Here is a 21,920-nt window from a genome sequence, read left to right as displayed (position 1 = left end):
GGACCGGATGGTTTTGGGTCTTCTTTCTATCTTACTTGCTGGGAGATTATTAAAAATGATGTGATGGAAGCGATAAAGGCATTCTTCAAAGGTGATATGTTGCCTCAATATTTTTTGTTCCTATTATATAGTTCTTATTCCAAAAGTAAAGGATCCTCAGTATTTTGATAAATTTCGCCCGATAAGCCTTTGTAACGTAATCTATAAAATTTTTTCCAAAATCCTTGTTGGCAAGCTAGCGTTGGTGATGGGTGATTTAATATCACTTGAGTAAGGTGCTTTTGTGAAAGGGAGGAGTATTTCTGAAAATATAATGTTTGCTCAAAAAATGACAAAATTATTACATAGGTGGGTGAGAGGAGGTAATATGATACTAAAACTTGACATAAGCAAAGTGTATGATCGAGTCGAGTGATAGATCAGATTTTCCATGCTCTTGGTTTTCCATATTGTTTTTGTAAGTTGATTCAGAAATGTATTTTTACTCCATGGTTTTCTGTTATGATGCATGACACTTACAGGGGTTTCTTCAAATCAAAAAAGGGTTCGAGGCAGAGGGATCCGTTGTCCCCGTATATTTTCATCATCATGGAAGAAGTTCTTTTTAGATTAATTCAAAAAAAAGATGACTGAGAAGCGGATTTTAACATTTTTGCATCCGAGTGGTGCTCCTATTATATCACATTTAATTTACGCGGATGATGTTGTTATATTTGCTAATGCTGGTAAAAAAATCTATTAGACAGTTAATGGAGGTGATCAAGGAGTATAAAAGCTTGACTGACCAAATGGTGAATAAAGATAAATCAGCTATTTTTTTTTCAAAGAAGTTGGGTGCTCATAGGAAGAGAGAAATTCTACAAGAGACTGATTTTATTGAAGGTAAATTTCCTTTTACATATTTGGGAGTGCCGATCGTGGATGGTAAATTGAAGGGCTATCATTTTGACCATATAATTCAAAAAATCAGTAAGAAAATTAAGGGCTGGAAAAGTAGACTGTTGTCTCAAGGAGGTCGTCTAGTTTTGTTGAGACATGCGCTTACGAGCATGTCACTGCATCTGTTAGATGTTCTAAATGCTCCGAAACTGGTGATAAAAAAAGATACAAGGTATGTTTGCCTCTTTTTTTGGGGGATTCAAGGATAGGAAAGAAAAAATAAAATGGAGGGCTTGGAAGAAATTGTGTGTTCATATGGAGGAGGGAAGCATAAGAGTAAGGGACATTTTGGAAGTGCAACGGTCATTGTTTGTGAAGTTTGGTTGGTAGTTATTAATACAAAATTCATTATAGGCTAGATTTTTTAAAGCTAAATATGTTAAAGGAGGTCATATTACTCTTTGCAAGACACATAGATTGGATTCTTCTTTTTGGAGGAAAATTCTGCAGTGTATGCCTAAGCTGTTAAGTAAATCTAAATGGAAGGTTAGAGAAGGAGATGTAAAATTGTGGTATGATAAGTTTCTGGATTCAGGACCTTTGTTTTCAGAATTTATAGATGGTGCACATTCACATATCAGATTAAAAGATTTGGTTATTAATAATGTGTGAGATGTGAAAAATTTGCAAAGGATTCTGGGTTTTAATAAAGTGGAAGTGATGGAAAGAGTTGGAAAACTTAGAAACTCTTTGGACATCCTGCTATGGCTCCTGGAAAAGAATGGTTGCTTTAATACAAAGTCGGCATGGGTTGTTATCAAAGTCAAAGCTCCAAAGTTTGATTAGGCAAAGTAGGTTTGGAACAAATGGTCACCGAAGAAAATTGCTATCTGTATGTGGAAGGCTGCTTTTGAGTGCTTAAGCGTTGATGAAAAGGTGAGAAAGGTGGGGGTATCACTTGCTTCAGCATGTGATTGTTGTGAGATGAGGCAATCAGAAGATGTGGAGCATGTTTTGAATAAGGGAGATCTTGCTACTGATATATGGAGGAAGGTTTTAGTGGAGGTAGGTGTACCTTTCCTTAGGCACCAAAGCGGGATAGAAAGAGTCCAAATATGGTTTAATAGGGATTTTCGATACTCTCAATTGGGAACATTGATGGGTTTGATTCCTTATTTAGTAGTTTGGAGGTTGTGGAGAAGGAGATGTGTGGCTAGAATGGAGGAAAAATTAGAGAGTAGTACAGATGTGTGGCTGTCCATTAAGAATTTGGTGGGGGGTTTTGAGTAAGAACATGACAGTAATGACTCATTTAAATGATGCTGATGTTCGGATATTACAGAATCTGGAAGTGCATATTATGAATAAAAAGAATAAAGTTATGCAACCTGTGAGATGACTAAAGTCGATGCAAGGGAGATTGAAACTAAATAGGGATGGGAGCAGCTTGGGCAACCCAAGGCTGGCGGGTGTTGGTGGCATCCTTAGAGACAGTACAGGTTCTTTTATTTTTTATTTTTAAAAATATTTTGGTTCTTATTCTAATAATGAAGCTGAATTGAGAGCAGTGAATGAAGGAATAAAGCTTTGCAAACAATTGGGTCATACCAGTATTGACATTGAATGTGATTCAAATATTGCAGTAAATTGGATAAGATCCAGTAAATGCTTTTGATGGTATTTGTGGGATTTATGGGAGCAACTTATTGGTTTATTGGAGGGAGTAGATTTTTCTATAAATCATTTTTATAGAGAAGGGAATAAAGTGGCAGATGCTTTGGTACACACACACACACACACACACACACACACACACACACACACACACACACATATATATATATATAATGTATTATTCATATGTACACCGACACACATATACAAATTATACATCCATATATACTTCATCTCATGTACGCATTTAATTATTATATGAATCATACGCCATTTTCATGCACTCAAGTTATACCTCCTTCATGTATGATCATATGTACGCATGCATAAATGCATAACACACTCTCAGCCTTGCACACACTTGTAAAAACATCCACCACGCACATGCATACATGTACACACACATGCATGCATCATTATACAAATGCATAACACACCCACACCTATGCATGCACACATGCACACGTAAATATACATATATGCATCTCACCCATGCATAAACATAAACATGCATGCATTCACTTACACACACATGCATATATCTATCATCATACATATCTTACGCACATGCATACATATAAACACACTCACACTCTTTCATGCATACATGCATACATATAAATACACACTGGCACACATAAATATGTACATATAAATGTGCATTCACACACTCTATCATATGTACATATACACCCATGCGAAAACATAAACATGCATGCATTCACTTACACATACACATGCATGCATGCATCATTATACATATATTCAACACACATGCATACACCAATGCACAAATGCATACACCCATGTACACATGCATGTATATGTAAAAACATACAGCACACACACTTTCACACACATGCATACGCACATGCACACATTTATAACACACTCACACCCATGCATGCACACATGCACACTTAAAAACATGCATCAAATACTATCACACTCACATGCGTGCACCATTATACACACCCCACATATATGAATATATACACACATGGATAACAGGCTCACACTCATTCAGGCATACCTGCATATGTGTAAATATGCATCACACAATGTCACACATAAATATACATGCATGCACATACACTGTCACACACACATACACATAAGCACGTGCATGCACTACCAACTATAATAACTAGAGAGAGAGAGAGAGAGAGAGAGAGAGAGAGAGAGAGAGAGAGAGAGAAAGCCCGAGGGAGAGTGAAAGAGTGAGAAGGGGCTAACATGTCATGATTTTAGGATGAGAAGGGGGGAGAAAGGGAGGGAACTTGAAGAAACCGAGAGGGAGAGAGATTAAGAGAGAGAATGGCTGAGGGAGAGAGAGTTTTTCCTCCTAAATTCTAATGCCCCCTCCAAACCGAGTTAACTCGGTTTGACCCAGGTCAAATCAGAGCTAACTATTGATATAGTTTAAAACAGCTGAACTAGTTTGACTTCTTGAGTCACCCTGATTTTTTTTTTTTATGTTAATTTATTTTAAATTCAAAAAAATGGAAAAAATAACAAGAAAATAAGAAAAATTAAAGAGAAAATAAAAAAAAACCAAAATAATAGACAAAAATTATGTGAGCCATTTTTTGTGACACCCCGATTTTCATACCATTTTTTTCTGGTAAATAATAAATATTAATCCAACATCAGTCACATCACAACTCTGATACCATATCAACACAACCCGACCCAAAGCGGGATACTGGGTGATCAGTCCATTATATAAAAACATACCTAACAGTAGAAGTCCATACATACCATCCAGAATACAAATAACCAGAGTTCTAAACATCCATATACATCCCCAAAAGTCCATAACATATCCTAAGGGATTACACAAATACATTCCCCAACACAAAATGCTTACCTTGTCTATTAGGGTACTAGCTCCCCTTTATCTCGGAGCTCTATCACCTAACCTGTTACGATTCCCTAAAATATTTAAATATTTGAGTGAGACAACTCTCAGTAAGACGTAATAAATTATTCACAATGTGTGGTAATATGAGTTCAATTACATCATATCACATTCCATTTTAATAAATACAACAGCTGGGAGAATATATATACTCATAATCATATATGTATGTAAAACATATTTTCAAAGCTCTCTTATCATTTTCATAATCATATACATACTTTCTCATTTCTCAAAATCATATTCACATTTTCTTTCATAAACTATTCTTTCTCATATTTATATTTCAATAGCTTTCATAAGCTTTTCTTTCTTATTCTCATTTTCACATTCTAGCCCATGGGTATCCTCATATAAATATCTCACATGCTTGTAACCCATGACTGTTCATTATCGTGTCTGTAATGAGTAATCATAATCCAGCACATGAATTTCCGCTAATATAAAATCCACAACGTGTTTGTAACTCATGGCTACCCTGAGGATAATCTTATCTCATCGTCATGCTTCCCCCCATGACTGGGTTATGCGGCCTAAAGGCTGGACCTAACCACGGTTGGCCTACCCAATTAGATCAAAGGGCGTATATGTAGTACGAATGGCCTACCCAATCCTGGTCCAAACCCCAAGAGGGCATCATAACCCTTCAGAGGCCCATTCAACTGTCTCGCCAAACTCTCCACGAGACTGTGTGGTTGCACTATCACCTCACTAGCAATGATACCATGCTCTCTATCAACAACAGTCCATTAGGGTACTCATTTCCACATTTTGATATTCACATTTCAATATTCTCACTTCAGTATTCACAATTCCATAATCACATTTCAGTATTCACAATTCAGTATTCACATTAAGTATTTACAATTCAGTATTCACATTTCATCTCATCACATCAGCAGTATTCTCATCATTTTTTGTTTCATTCTTCTCATAATAAATATCTCACTTCTCGTATTTCAAAATTTCTTAGTAAACATATCAATACCACATTTCATTATTTCCTAGTATATTGCACACACACATATATATATATATATATATATATATATATATATATATACACACCACAATTCTTCGTTTTTCCATAAAATCATTTTGTATGCCACTTTTCATCATTTCCATATAAAAATCTCATTTCATCACAATTATGTATATAATACATAATTAAATTTCATAACTTCATTTCTGAATAAAATAGTTCAGTATATATATATATATTTCATAATCTTATTTTCCTCAGCTCAAAACATATATCTCGATTTCAATTACATTCCCACTATAAACTTGTTATATCATATTTCTCATGCCACACAATTTTTGTCTAATATTTATAACATATTAATTATAGGTAAAATATCATATTTCATTTTCACATACTTTAAATCAACAATTCATTTTCCCAAAAATAGCTGTTATAATTTATTCCCTTTACCTGACTTACTGAGAGGCCCGTTAAAACCCAAATCATACGCCCATGACGTTCGAAACTCAAAACCCTAAAATTCACATTTTTCCCAAATCAATCAACTTATCTCCCAGAATATTTCTCATTTAGCACTTCCTAAGCCCTATATACTCCAAATAAACACTTAAACCCTAAAATATCTTACTTACCTTAATTATGGGATGGTGTCCAAAAACTCCAAATCAACAATCCGTTCTGGTTAAGTTGTAGAGAATCTCCCCACGAATCCTGTGGTAGCTTCTGATCATCAAAATGGACTTAAACAAAGCGAGAAATGAAGAGAGAAGGTGGGCTGGCCGAACCTAGAGAGAGAGAGAGAGAGAGAGAGAGAGAGAGAGAGAGAGAGAGAGAGAGAAAAGAGAGAAATGAAATTTCCTGTTGAAATTCTGATTTTAGCATATTTATAGACCACTGGCCACGTGGCTTCATCGACAAGACACATGCACTCGTCGAGGAACCACAGAAAATTGTTCGTCGACGAAGGTAATGGGTTCGTCAACGAACCCTTAATAGCCTGAAATTCTCCGCTCTTGGTATCTCCTTGTCAATGAGATGTGTGTACTTCCTCGACGAGACCTAGAGGGACATTTGTCGACAAAGACCATTGGTTCGTCGACGAATTCCTGTTGATCCCTTTTTTTTCCTTTTTCCCTCTCTTTCATTTCTTTTCTTTTATTACTTCCATAAATTAAATTTTCTGGCTCTCTAGATTTTTTACTCAAAATACGAAAAAATAAAAAAATTGAAAATCCCAAAAATAAAAAAATAGAGAAAATTATTTAAAACTATTGAAAATTTGCAAAAAAAAAAATATATATATATATATCTAAAAATTAGAGAAAATTCTAGAAAAAAAAAAAAAAACTTTGGCACCATTTTTTTTTCCCAATTTTGATCATTTTCTAGTGGTTTGCTTGTTGTGTGCCCTGTTTGGCACTTGAATGCACGTTTTCACTTCCTTTTATGTGTGCGTGTGTGTGTGTGTGCACCATCCCTATAAGGAATGTAAAAGAAGTATGGGATTACTTGATCCTAAATTATCACCTAAGAGGCGGAGATTCTAACCAAATCACATTGTATTTAGTGGTTCTATTAGAATTTTTGAATTACTATGCACACCTTGCATGCATTTTTGCATGAATTGTGATATTAATTGCATGTTGTGAATATGTATAATTGTTTCTTTTTCTTGCTTATGTTATTTTCTATTGACTGAGAATCTTGAAGAATTCTCTTTTAAATCTTAAAGGCTATATCTTTGCATGCCTTTGAGGTTTGAAGGCAGGAGATCTTTGCCTTATACAAGTCCTTCTAATGACTAAAGGTTAGGTTGTTAACTTTGGTGCAATCCCAAGAGGAGGGGGTGAATTAGTATTTAAAAAATTTTATCCCTAGGTCAATCCACTAACAACAGTATTATACAAGCCTAAGGTCAATCTAGTGCATATAAAATAAATCAATGTAAATATACAAGGGAATTTAAACTGCAATAGAAATTTAATCAAGCATGCACAATAAAGCAGTAAAGGAGACGACACCAGAAATGTTATCGAGGTTCGGCAAACTGCCTACATCCCCGCCTTGGCTAGCAAGCACAAGGATTACTATTATAAGCTCACTTAACGGGTGGAGCAGCACCTAAACAACCAGGTCAATTAACACAAGGCTAACCTCAACCTTTACAACCAAGTCAATTAACACAGGGCTGACCTCAACCTTTAACAACCAATCCTTACCGAGCTGGATTACCGCCCCCTCAGGCCACGCCTAGAATACAACAGATTTCTCAATAAAATTTGTGTACAACAAATATGCTTCTCAACTAAGCAGATTATGCACCAATGTAATCAATACACTACTGAATGATTTAATAAGATAAGCTCAGTGTAGTCTTAGTATCTACTCTCAAAGTTTTATGCAAATAATGCAATATGTAATGACTCAAGAAATAATGGTATTTTAAATAATAAAGAAAAGGGTAAAATGAAAATCGAACAGAAGGAGGCAGCAGCCTTCGTTGACAACGTGGCAGTATAGGCTCGTCGACGAAGGTGTGCCTAATCGACGAGAAAATACCGAGAGGTTGTTTTGGGTGACTCTAAATTTCGTCAACAAAGGGGAGAGTTCGTCGATGAATTTCCTCTTGACCTCATTGACTAGGTGACGTGGCTCGTTGATGAAACCCCTTGTATAAATAGCCTAAAACTCGGATTTAAACATAGAAAAATCAGGAAAATCACTCTCTCTCTCCTCTTTACGATTTCTCTCTCCTCTCTCTTCAATTTTGGCTTCGTCGTTCGCTGGATCGATGATCTAAGGCCACCAGACGCTCCTAGGTAAGTTCTCTCCAAATCTGTTGGAGCGGATCGTTGGTGGAAGCAAGTTGAAAATCATCCCTGAGTTGAGGTAAGACTTTTTATGCCAAATTTGGTCTTTTCATAGTTATAGGAAATGATATTCACTTGAAAATACTAAAGTTTAGTTATGAGAGTTGTTGAATTCAGGGTGTTGAATGAGGAGCCCTGTAGGTGCGGGACGAGTGGCTTTATGGGGGTTTATTTCCAGTGTCAAGTAAGGGAATAAACTGAAGCAATTATTTTTTATGCAAACTATTATTATTTATCAGCAATTAATTTTTAGAAAAGCATGTATTACATTTGAATATTATTGAAAAAAATGCATATTTGGGAAAATATTGTTGTTATACAGAAAATGTGATTTTAGAAAGAAATGTGCGAATTTACTCAGCTTTGTGTGGCATGAATATTATTTTTCATGAAATGTACTATGATATAACAATTTTATGAGTAAAGCATGTTTTCAAGGATTATGAAATAATATAGTACATTATGATTTTGGAAAATACATGATAATTGATTTATTTATTCAGAATGACATGTATGATATATTCGGTGCAAGGCCCTGATTGATAGCCGGTGCAAGGCCGTATTTATGAAATGTTTGGCGCAATGCCGTATTTATGAAATTATAGAAAATGCTATCAATCCATTTACGTTAAACGTTATATTATCATGTATTATACGTTATCAGAACCCAAATGTTAGTTTAGTTCAGTTTTAGGAGCATGGTATCGTAGTTATATAGATCAGATATCTATGTTCAGATTAGTGCTAACCACCCCACGAGGGGGTGGGAGATGGATAGTCGATGTGGCTTTCAGTGTAAAGTTGTAGACGTCCACCTGGCAATTCGGACCAGGGTGTGGCGGGCTCATCGTACTTATAGACATTTTTAACTCGGCAGTGGTCAGCCAGCCATTGTCGAGTCCCGCCTTCGGGTTGCACAACCCGTCATGGTGGGTAATACATGACATTAGCTAGCTATTCATCCTAGGTATGTTTTCAGTATTATTAGCTATACCAGATAGTTATGATTAGTATGATTTATTAAAATATGAAGGTATACGTTTATGTAGTTATTAAATGATTAATGTTTTCTAGTATGGAAAATGTACTGTATATCTATATGATCATTAAATATTCATGTTGCCACATAGGTGTATTTAGTTTATTTTCCCTTACTGAGAAGTGTCTCACCCCCGAACATTAAATAATTTTTAGGAAACCCAGAAATACCGACAAAGCGTGACCGCCGTTGAATCGGTTGTATAACCCTGCTAGGAGAGTAGTTTGGGCTAGGGTCAGGAGATTTTTGTTGTGGGATCCTAGTTGAATTTTTGATATTTTGGGGTTGTAAATGAATGCAGTATTACTGTGGATTGTAGTTAGCTCTAGTATTTTACATTTTATGGTTATGAGAATGTGATTTACATTTACTGCTACCTAAGTTTCCGTTGTGTATGACAGGTGTCCCCACTGCCGTCGGGTTCGGGTTGACTATTTTATTCATCATGTTTTATTATATGATAATATAAGCAGGTCGTTACACAATTAGTATGTGAGAGTGTAAGTGATAGGATCTTTGTGTCAAAATAATACTCTCAATCACAGTGCAGCAACAAAGATCACAAGTATGCTTCAAATATCTCAACAAATAATTTTCTCAAAATAAACCACAAGAGATATTCAAAAATGGTTTGTAAAAAATTATTTGATCTTTGTGTCAAGATGATTATATCAATCAAAAGATATAGCAACAAAGATCTTCAGCACACTAACAAATATCTCAAAATATTTTTCTCAAGATAAATCACGAGATATTTGAAATCGGTTTGTAAAATAGTATTTATCTTCAAGCACACTTCAAATACCTTCAAAAAATATTTTTCTCAAAATAAACCACAAAAGATATTTGAAATCGATTTTTAAAATATTATTTCACAACCAAAACGCAATACGAACTTTTGAGTATTGCAATGAATATGCAAAACTCAGAGGCTCAAGGAAGTTTTCCTACGGAAGACTTATTTATGAAGCCTCCTAGGAGAACTTGAAACTTACTCTTTATGAAAAGTAAATCTCAACTAGAACAAGAAAGAGAGAGTTTAAACTTGGTGAGATAAACACAAGAAAACTCTTACAAAGAAGTATTTGCAATATGAATGAGTAAGAGGAGTAGCATATGACTTGAATATGAGATTTTGGTTTTTTGAAAATCAGAGGATATTTGTAGCGACCCGAAGAATAATAGAATTTTAATAATAAGAGGGAGAGAAAATAGATACAGAAACAGGTTAGCAGAGATTTACATACAGGAGATTTTTCAATCCCATGGAGTGCCGATATCCATAGTCTCAGACCGTGATCCACGTTTTACATCACGGTTCTGGAGGAGTTTGCAGGAGGCACTAAGGACTCAGTTAGCATTCACTACAGCTTTTCACCCTCAGACTGATGGTCAGACTAAGAGAACCATCCAGGTATTGGAAGATATGCTTCATGCTTGTGTGCTAGACTTTGGAGGTAGCTGGATTCAATTTTTGCCACTAGTTGAATTTACTTATAATAACAGTTATCAGACTAGCATCGACATGGCACCCTATGAGGCATTATATGATAGGAGATGTAGATCTCCTCTTTTCTGGGATGAAGTAGGTGAAAGGCGAGTTTTGGGTCTAGAGATAATTCAACAAGCATGTGATAAAGTCCGACTTATTCGTGATAGGATTAGTGTAGCGCAGAGTCGACAGAAAAGTTATGCAGATACTTGCTGCTAAGAACTGGAATTTGGAGTAGGTGATCATGTTTTTCTAAGAATAACTCCACTGAAGGGGATTTTGAGATTTGGGAAGAAAGATAAGTTGAGTCCTAGGTTTATTGGCTCTTTTGAGATACTTGAGAGGATTGGGTCAGTAGCCTATCGGCTGGCTTTACCGTCATCTTTATTTCGAGTTCATGACGTATTTCATGTTTTTATGTTGAGGAAATATGTCCTAGATCCTTCCCATATGATCAGTCATGCAGAATTGGAGGTCAGTGAGGCTCTAGTATATGAAGAAGCTCCAGTACAGATCCTAGATAGGAAGGAACAAGAATTACACAATAAGAAGATACCATTAGTGAAAGTCTTATGGAGAAATCAAGCTATAGAAGAAGTTTCGTGGGAACTTGAAAGTGAAATTAGACAGAAATATCCCCATTTGTTTAGTGGGTCATAGCTATGATGTATAATTAAAGTAATAGTAATTTTATTTTGTTGAGTCTAATGTAATTGTAATGTAGAGTATAGGTTAGGTAGTATTTTGGTTTTGGGGGAAATTTTCTTTTATGGTTGTAATCTCCCAGAACTATTCATATAACCACGGTATTCCTCCGCCATAAGTAAGGGCAAGTAATAAAATAAGTAAACCCTTTTCTTTACAGAATGATAGAAGTATAAATAGAGATTCATATAGTAAATTTTGAGGACGAAATTTTATAAGGAGGGGAGAATGTAGTGACCCAAAGAATAATAGCATTTTAATAATAAGAGGGAGAGAAAATAGATACAGAAATAGAAAGAGGCCGTAGACTTCGTCTACGACATTACATTTTGGAGATAATATTAAATAATCATAATTTCAGAAAATTGCCAAGCTTCGTCGACGAACACAGGGTTTCGTCGACGAAGTCCTTAAGGATTTCGTCGATGAATACAGGGCTTCGTCGATGAGAAAATACCAAGAGACGGTTCGGGCTTCTCTGAATTTCGTTAACGAATACAGGGCTTCGTCAACAAATTTACTGAAGTATTTATCGACGAAGTGACGTGTCTCGTCGACGAACCTGGCCCTATAAATAGTGGAAACCCAGGATTTTTATCATTTTCACCGCGCCTCTCTCTCTCTCTCTCTCTCTCTCTCTCTCTCTCTCTCTCTCTCTCTCTCTCTCTCTCTCTCTCTCTACGTCACTCTTTCCCTTCTCTCTTCGTTTTCGGCCCTGCCAATCGCCGGATCGACAATTCGAAGCTACCACAACACTTCTGGCAGAGTTCTCTGCAAATCTGCCAGAGCAAATCGTCGGGAAAATAGAGTTGGATTTCATCCCAAATTCAGGGTAAGGTCTTTTAACATATTTTTGGCCTTATGGCAGTTATAGGAAATAATGTAGGTGGAGAAATACTGATATTATGTTATAGCATATGTTGGTTTCAGGGTGTTTTGTAGGAGGCCTTGCAGGTGTTAGGCTTGTATTCCCTAGGGCTTTCTACTAGTCAGGTAAGGGAAATATGGTATGGCAGGTATTTCTTAAAATACTATACAACTTATTTAATTATGAAAATTATGTATTTATGTATGGTATGGCTTGTGAATATGAATATGGTACAGGTATATGTTTTACGAATGCTAGTTTCATGATTTTTACGGATTTCAGTACCATGATTATGTGAATTTCAGTACTATAATTCATGGATTTTAGTACCATGATTATACAAATTTCAGTATTATGAATATGCAGTTTCAGTGTTATGAATAGATAATTCTCAACAGTACGACATATGAATTACAGTACACTTTATGCAGCATCATTGTTATTACGATTACTTCAGAATCATGGTAAATCAGATAGATATATATAAAAATATATTATATGATATCAAACCCTGTTGGACTTGCAACTACAGAGCACGGTACCGTTGCTACAAATATTATGTTACTTTATGAGTGCAACCACCTATTCAGATAATACATGGTAAGGTCAACCACCTAGGCTCTTGAAGAGGTTAGGCTCCCCATCCAGATATGGGTTGAGGTGGGTAGGTCGACTGACGGAGTACAGTGATTTATTCCTGATTGGCCAACCAGGGTACATCCAGCCTACGGGCCGCACAACCTTGTTATGAGGGGGCAAGTCATAACACACAGATAGCCATAGGGAACAGTTTCAGTTACTATTATATATGTACGGATTTACAGAAATAGGGACCCTACTTATGTACTCTAGAAGTACTTTGATTTATAACCTATAAAACTGCTATGTTAAACAACATGGAATGGGGTGGTGTATTTTATTATTTGTACTGTACTTTTGTATTCAGTTATTCATGTTGATATGAAAACAGATTTCATGATATATATATAGTAGCTCATTTGCCACACACTAGTAATAGCATATTTCTTCTTACTGAGCGTTAACTCATCCCAGTGTTGAAACATTTTTCAGGTGATCCAGGTAGGCGAGCAGATAAGGCTCGCAGGTAGAGGGGCGTCTGTAGTGCCCTATCAAAGAGTGAGTATATTTTGGGAATGATTTTGTAAACTCTTGCTAGTTGAGGGTATTTTGGGGAACAAGTATATGTACATATTTTGGGAAACATGTAGTACTCTGGTATTGTGTGGTATTGTATGTAATGATTTATGGTTATGTTTATATGATTTCGCTTCTTGCTGCTTAGGTTTATGGTTGGGTTTACCCTTCCCCCCAACATGGTATCAGAGCATGTAGAATATTAGTGTAAAAAAATAATAATTTATTAAGCGGGTCGTTACAATATTTGCTAATTATTATTACTAATCTCATACTAATTTTTGCAAAATGAGAGGGTATATGACTCCCCATAATTATAATTGCCCAGGACACATAGGGTATTATTAGGATTGTTTTAAAACGTTTTAGCACAATTAACCCCGTTTAAAATATTTTACCGCGGTAAAAAAAATTGTCTAACCCAAGAGCATCGGTCAACCAGACTTGAGGTTCGGTTGACCAAGTGACAAAGTTTGGTCAACCGGGAGAAATTTGAACTAAGAGTTCGGTCGACCAGTCTAAAGGTCCCAAGGGCGATTTTTCCATTTTCGCGTAGTTCAGTCGACCAGGTGATTTTGAACTATGAAGTTTGGTCGACAGAATGGTTGGAATCACCCACGTGGGGGTTCAATCGACCAGGGCATTACCCATATAAATCTGGTTGGTCGACCGAGGAGTCAAACATTGACCCGGTTGGAGTTCGGTCGACCAAGTTGTATGAACTTGGCAAGGTACGGTCAACCGTGCTATGGTCAAACCGTTGACCTTTAACCTGTTCAATCGACTGAGTGATTTACACTGTGAAAGTTCGGTCGACCGAAGCACTATTCAATGCACAATTTCGGTCCTATTCTTTATCAAAAGTCACCCTTGTTCATATAGGAATAAGTTTTAAGTTATAGGGGACTTTACATGTGATGATTAGGGACCTAGGGTCAATCTAAGGTTAATGGCCAAGGCTTTTCAACTATGCCCAAAAATCCGACATCAGTCGACCGAAGGGTGATCCCTAAGGTCCAACTATGGTCATTGAGTTATCCACCCTATCATGCATGTAATGTATTAATTATTATAGATCACTGAACTTTAATTATTACAGATTCGAATAACAACTTAATTAAATTACAATGAATAAACATTATGGGTCTTTGTCTTCTTTAAGCCCATGTGCGTGCACCATATGATACTTCCGATTGGTCCTGCACACAAACTCATAAACTATTAAATACCAAAGTATTTTTCATAATCAAAACGGGATATGACCTATAAGATCAACATAGGTAATAAGCAATATTGTAAAAATAAGGAACATTTTTAAGTAAATAATGTTCAAAATGATTTTAAGAGTTGTGTTCTTAGTACGCTTTTCGGAATCTTGAGGTGAGGATAGCCTCTGACCTTCGCAAGGCTATTCAATATTTAAAGTTCAGGTAATTGAATAAACTGAAGAATTAAGGTCTTGATCGGTCAATTTTGAAAGTAATCTCACGCTAACTAGGTATCATCCGCTAGACGAGTGTGAAAGGGTGATAACACCTTCCCTTTGCAAAACCGTACTCTTGAATCCAAACCTAATAATGCAAACTATTGCTTGTTGGCTTCATTGGATTTAGGTGACCAATGAACTAGTAGTATGTTAAATATGCGTTCTAACCGCACCTAAAATAAATAAATTAGTGGCGACTCCATTGTTTTTTTTTTTTTTTTTTAAGAAACCTATTTCTCAATCCAATATGTTACACCGGACTTCATATCCCATATATTATCGAGTCTGCCACTCAGTCGAAGTGATTCGAAGATTCAATCTCGCCCGTCACCTAGGGTCGGCCCTCCAGGACGTTGCGACACATATCATTTGAAATCCAACTACATAATTACTACTATAATTCATATATTTTTCAATTGAGTAACAAACCAAATAACCCCTCAAGAATAGCGGGGAGAAGTTGTGACAGTAATATTTGAATTTGTAAGTTTCACTCTATACCCAATAATTGGCTTTACATGCTTTAAAATTAAATAGACAAACGGGTTATGCTCTCCATTTATCGGCGGAGGAATATTAACCCATGTATAAATTAGTAGGGTCATAAATAAGTCAAATTATTTTATATAAATGGGTCAACAATGAGCTGACCCATTTGGATCAAACCCACCTTAACCATACCAACCCATTTAACATCTCTAAAATTACTTAATTCACTTTCCATTTTTTGTCATCATAAATTTTGAATAATTGGAGGAATTTCATTTGAATTTAGTTTAAAAATTAAATTATGCATAATGCACTATTTGGTTAAGAATTTTGATTAAATTTTTTACAAATTTTTATATGTTCTATGAAGAAATGAGTTAAAGATAAGCTTAAATGATTTTTGTTTTTAGATACTTGAAAAATCTACCATTTCAGTTAATTCAACTTTGGCTTATGTAATAAAAGTTCAACCAATTCAATCCATGTTTGGAAAAGGAAAAAAAAAAAAAAAAAGGATCTCACCAATACATAAATTGAATTTCGGTGGGCCCATATAGAGGAACCTTGTGGGGTCCATCTTCTATGTGTGTGAGAGAGAGAAAGAGGTGGCAAAGCAATGATTTGCCGTTATTAGTATTATATGATCCTAACCATGTCATTTCCCTAAATACAAAAGTACAAGAAGACATGTATGTATGTCATCTATGGACACATTTGTCACCTAACCACACAAAACTTCGTGGCCACCACTCCAAATTCCTTCTTGGAAATCATCAACTTATTAAATCACATATATAGAGACCAAGCTTAAAGCCTTTTCCCCCACTTCTTGCTTTAGAGCACAAATGGGTTGGAAGAAATGTGAACAAAATGTGAAGATGATCATTGCGCTGCTCGCAAGCTTTGCCACCTTTAAGGAACCATTTCACCTCCTCACACTCACTCTTCTTAGCCTCCTCCTCCCCCTCTCCTTTCTTTTACTATCAAGGCTTTCCATTGCTCACTATCTCCTAACCCTAAACCCTCCTCACCAAAACCCCTACTTCTCCCCTCTTCTCTCCATCTTCCTATACACAAACCCAACTCTTCTCCATGCTCTTGTCTCCATTGTCCTTGTGGCTTCTCTGGTCCACGGCTTCACCGGTCGGAGTACTACCTTTCTCAGCGAATCCCCGAGGCCTATTTTCCAACCCCATTTGTACGTTGCATGGGCTTTCCTAAGCACTCTACAAGTTTGTGTGTGTTTGGGGATCGAGGGGAGCATGTCCGCCGGAGTTGAGGGCTTTGGTGGCTTTGGAAACGAAAGAAGTTTGTTCAGTGGGGTGGTGTTTTTCATAGGCTTGCACGAAGCAATGTGTTATTGGTCGAGAATGGTGGTGAAGCCGGTGGTGGATGACACGGTTTTTGGGGTTGCAAAGGAGGAAAAGTGGGCTGAGAGGGTGGCTGCAGCCTTAAGCGTCGGTGGTTTGTGGTGGTGGAGGTTGAGGGACGAGGTCGGATTTCTGGTTATGGTGGTTGAGATCGAGAAGAAACTGTCAATGGGAGCTGGGTTGAATGAATTTGTTGGCTGGTGGCTGTATTACCTGACTGTGACCATTGGAATGGTCAGGGTTGTGAAGGGCATCATGTGGGTTGGAATGATTTTACTCTGCAGGGAAGTGGAAAGGAACAATCAGGAGCCACGAATGGTGGAAGACAAAGTCTAAAACATTGTTTCTTTTGAATTTTCTCATTACTTATTCTTTGAAAACTTTAAATTTGTGTCTCATGAATTTAAAAACAAAAATTGTAGCTATATATAAAATTTTGTCATCATCATTCTTTTAAAATTTTAAATTAAGCTCTGATTAATTTAAGAATAAAACATTGTAACCTTCCTACACTACCATGATCAAATCTGTCACATTATGTTCTGATGATTATTATGAGAGAGAGAGAGAGAGAGAGAGAGAGAGAGAGAGAGAGGAGTAAGGCTTCAGACTTAACTCCTAAAGGTAAAATGTTGCAAATAGCCATATTCCCAACTTAATCCACAAAAGTAAAATCTTAATTCCTACAAATCTCGTGAAAGCCAACATCTGTTCTTTGAAAACTTTAAATGCGTCACAAGATTTTAAAACAAAAATTGTAGCTATATATAAAATTTTGTCATCATCATTCTTTTAAAATTTTAAATTAAGCTCTGATTAATTTAAGAATCAAACATAGATGTGCCATGATCGAATCTGTCACATTATGTTCCGATGATTATTGTGTGTGTGTGTGTGTGTGTATGTGTGAGAGAGAGAGAGAGAGAGAGAGAGAGAGAGAGAGAGAGAGAGGCTTCAGACTTAACTCCTAAAGGTAAAATGTTGCAAATAGCCATATTCCCAACTTAATCCACAAAAGTAAAATCCTAATTCCTGCAAGTCTCATGAAAGCCAACATCTGGTTAGTGTCTGTCAACAAGGATGGAAGAAAATGGTTATGTATTTTGCAAGACTAGGTTACAAAGAGCTACCACAATAACAAGCTTGAAATATCTACTGTTCCCATTCACCCCCCAACAACCACACCCCCTCTCTCCCCCCGGTCGTTCTTTTATAAAGGGATGGGAAAAAATAATTGCCCAACTGACAAATGGCAGCTTGATGGAAACTATCAACCCAAAATAGAACTCACTACAATCCATCTATGCCACTAACACTATCCATCTGATTTCAGGAACTTCTTTATCAACAAAACTGCGATCGCAATGGCTAACCCAACAGCTGCCAAAGTGAACAACTGATCATCAAAAAGCCTCCATCCTTGAGCTCCTTGCCTCTGCAACTGCACATTTGGATCAACCGTAACCCGTCGTGTTACTCTCAATCCAGCGCTAAAACTGACTCGCAAGGGGCCCGCATTTGCATTCCAACGAACCTCACGCATGTCTTCCACAATCATATCATTCATTTCTGGGTTGGCAGCCTGCTCCACTCTTTCAGCTACAGCATCAGCATTCTGATGATCAACCTGGAGAGCATCACTTGCGCTGTTGACTGGGAGCTGTTCAGGCATCTGCGTAGAAGCTACTGGGGGAACCGGGGGTGCCTTCCTCAGCATATAATGATGAATCTATAATTCACAAAAGGCTCAGTTAGTGGAGGATGGAATAATCAAGAATTTGAACATTTTTTAAAATTTTCAATAAAACAATTTGTTCAGCGCAGGAGGTTTAAAAATTACAGTATTACAAATATGGGTAGATTTTGATCCAAGATCACTTAAAAAGAGCAAGCCCACAGTATTTTGCATAACGTGTTGAATGAGTCCATTGCTTTTCATGGCATACAAAACGTGTCTCAGAATGGAAGCAACCATTTCAAAATTTAAATATTTCTCATGATTTATTTTAATTTTCTGCTGTCAGCAACTTCTTGCACCTAAAAAAATTTTTTATCCTAATGACTCCAATTTAAATAATGAACATGTCAGTTCACACATCCACAAGCCCCCTACTCTAAAATAAATTTCAAGAACTCCCATATTTCACACCGATTTGGCAAATAACTGAAATTGATATTTGTCATAATTGTATTCTTAGGAAGAACTACAAGAAACACGTATTAAAAACTTTAAAAGTGAAAAATTACCTCATCAATTAGCATTTGACGTTGGGGAGTACCAAATTTTGGGGGTCCTTCACGAGATTTGATAGCTAGAGCCCGCCTATCTTTCTTAGGATAATCCAAAGAACCCAAAGCACCACCTGGGTCGGTGGGCATGAATGCAATCAATGCTACTAAAGCAGTTCGAACTGTCAAACATCAGCCAGGAGAATACAAATCGTCAATGGACAAAAAATCCTAGATAAAACTTGTCTAGAGGCAAAATAACCATGTACATAAATGATGCTTTGTGAATTTTGTAAAACAAAAGCAAATCCAGCAAAGCATATCCAAATTACATATTCTAAAAGACTCAACTCAAATATTTATCTAAATAGTTTTGCTAATACATCCACCAACCGTATACATGATCAGTGGATGCATGATCATGACAATTTTTTCATTTGCACAAAAAATTTGAATTTTCCACTCTTAGTTGTCCTTTGCCAGATTATTTCTGTCCAAAGATTTACTTGCCCAAAAATTCTATATTGGTGTAGCCTCCGCTTACATGCAGACAGAAAAATGGTGTAGCTCCATGATTTTAAGAACACTAACTTAAAATTGTCTGATAGTATTTAAATATGCTTATAAACTCATTCTTACAGAGCCATTCCCAAGCACAGAGAAAGGAGAACATAAACCTTGTTCGATTTAGATAATGAAAGAAATTCTATTAAGACATATTACAAGCTAAGAGGGCGAGATATCCAAGATGAGGGAAGGAACATCAAACCTCAATGCTTTCCACAAACAATTAGATAGAAATCCTCAAACATAAGACCATGAAGCATATCATATGTGACTTAAAAAAGTAACATATGGAAATCAGTTTCACAGTTCATTCATCCTGAACATCTAAAACATAGAACATATAAGACAAAATATGCCAAAAGAAAAACCAACTTACCACTCCATGATGGTTGCCAATGTTCGGGATGATGATTTGATATGCTTAGACATATCTTGGTTTGTGTTTCAAAGCGACCATTTGGCTGAGATAGGCACAGTAAAACTTTAAAAAGGACATCTGATGGATGATAAATTTAATCTAAAAATTGAAATTTAACTTGCTTAACCCCAAGATAACCACTAGACAAATGATAAACTTTAAAAGCTCCATGAAAGTTACTCAATATATGTGCATGGGCAAACACACACATCCACACACACAGATCTAAACAACATGAGTTAAGAGGGGAAATTAGGTCATTACAGTCAAAAGCATAAATGAAGGAGGCTGAAATGGGTACTCTGCAGGTAACTGGATCCTTCCATGATAAATTCCTCCTTCAAACTCAGAATCAGAAGGCCCTCTGATTGCAAATTGCCATTCAAATATATTATCCTGCTTATACAAGTAATCATTAGATAATCAAGCAAACAAAGAAACCTCCACGAATGAAAATAATCACGACACTGACAAAAAACAGGCACAGCGATTTCATTCAAAAAATGAAAAAATAGAACAATTTCAATTGCCAAATTAAAACATGGAGTGCAACCAGGAAGATTACAATTCATATTCCTTTTTTTGGTTCAAAAGTATGAATGAAAAGGCATGATGGTGGTGTGGCTGGTGCCAGCCCAAACACATCAATTGAGACCAAAAAAAAAAGTCAAAAAAAATCTAGCCAAATAGAGCGATCTGGGGTAGAAAGTCCAGAGCACCAATAAAACAAAGTACATATCAGAGCACTCTTTAGTTTCTATACCACATACTCCTTCCTTTGAAGGCTCTCATATTCCTTTCTTTCCAAATGTGCCAAATCACACAATGCTGTGCATCCATCCATGCTTTTCTAGTGATGGTCATGAGCCAATAGTTTGCAGCAACAAAGAACAAGATAAACCAGTTGGCATAAAGCAATAATGAACTGTTTCCAACCAGTTATCCACTTCTGACTTGGTTGTGAGAAATTTTAACACAAAAAGTAGAGTTTTTGCCATCTAACTGGTTATCTAACAGTTTCCATCATGTGTGGATGGATGTTGGTTCTATAGTTTCTTCCGTAAAGGCCTCGACATCCTCGAACTCAAAGTTCAAGTTTCAAATTCCAATCCACTCCATTCTTCCCAAAAAGACACAATAGCAGCCACCTTACCCCCCACCAAACAATTGAGACTTTTTATTAGCCTAATTTGGCACAACCCACAAGCAACAACAGTATCCACGATATGGTTACCATGTTGTGTGAAAAGGATGCAATCATCAATAATCAACCAGAAGGAAAGAGATCACAAGGGAAAAAAAAAAACAACTCACAAGCTCAGAAATGTGATCGCCTCAGCAAAATGATAAGCACGAAAGTTCAGAATAATTTTTTTTCTTTTTTTGGGGGGGGGGGGGGGGGGGGATGGGGTAGGGGTGGTTATGGGGAGAAAAAGAAGAATATACATTTTGGAGTTTTATACGTCATCATGCAAGTCAACATCACTATAGTTTTCAGCATCTTTTTTTAGCAAACAAAGTAAATATGGAGTTACAATATATTGAATTAAATGATAAATCTAGTCTGTTTACAAAATTCAGCAGCCTTGGTAAACAGTGTTAGAGGTCATATAAGTTTTTTAGTATTATTATTGAGTGTGTTAGTATGTTAATTAGTGAGAGTTATTAGTAAGGGTATTATTGTCATTAGAATGTAATTAAATTTGTATTAGAAATAGAGGTAGAGACCTATCTTCAAGTTAGATCATTTATTTTTAATCAAATATTAACATG

At 36.3% G+C, this 21,920-nt stretch overlaps 2 protein-coding genes across 3 annotated transcripts in view; one reads left to right on the top strand and one right to left on the bottom strand.

The window, feature by feature from the left end:
• The first annotated feature begins 16,408 nt into the window (after positions 1-16,408).
• LOC131156107 (uncharacterized) lies at positions 16,409-17,269 on the top strand. The gene has a single exon (XM_058109553.1). It carries the CDS (start codon positions 16,409-16,411, stop codon positions 17,267-17,269), a length of 861 nt encoding a protein of 286 aa, XP_057965536.1.
• A 617-nt stretch (positions 17,270-17,886) lies between these two features.
• Positions 17,887-21,920, bottom strand: part of LOC131156777 (ubiquitin-conjugating enzyme E2 32-like) — a 31,022-nt gene continuing 26,988 nt past the window's right edge. For both annotated transcript variants that reach the window (XM_058110721.1, XM_058110723.1), the window contains exons 3-6: positions 20,412-20,543; positions 20,106-20,190; positions 19,181-19,344; positions 17,887-18,662 (exon numbers count right to left, since the gene is read on the bottom strand). In XM_058110721.1, coding sequence (XP_057966704.1) covers positions 18,249-18,662; positions 19,181-19,344; positions 20,106-20,190; positions 20,412-20,543 — 795 coding nt within the window. In that variant the 3' untranslated portion in view covers positions 17,887-18,248. The remainder of the gene's footprint in view (positions 18,663-19,180; positions 19,345-20,105; positions 20,191-20,411; positions 20,544-21,920) is intronic.

This window comes from Malania oleifera, chromosome 5 (genome assembly GCF_029873635.1).
Source record: "Malania oleifera isolate guangnan ecotype guangnan chromosome 5, ASM2987363v1, whole genome shotgun sequence".
NCBI lineage: Eukaryota > Viridiplantae > Streptophyta > Magnoliopsida > Santalales > Ximeniaceae > Malania > Malania oleifera.
Note: the sequence above shows the minus strand (reverse complement) of the source record. Positions and strands in the feature narration are given on the sequence as shown.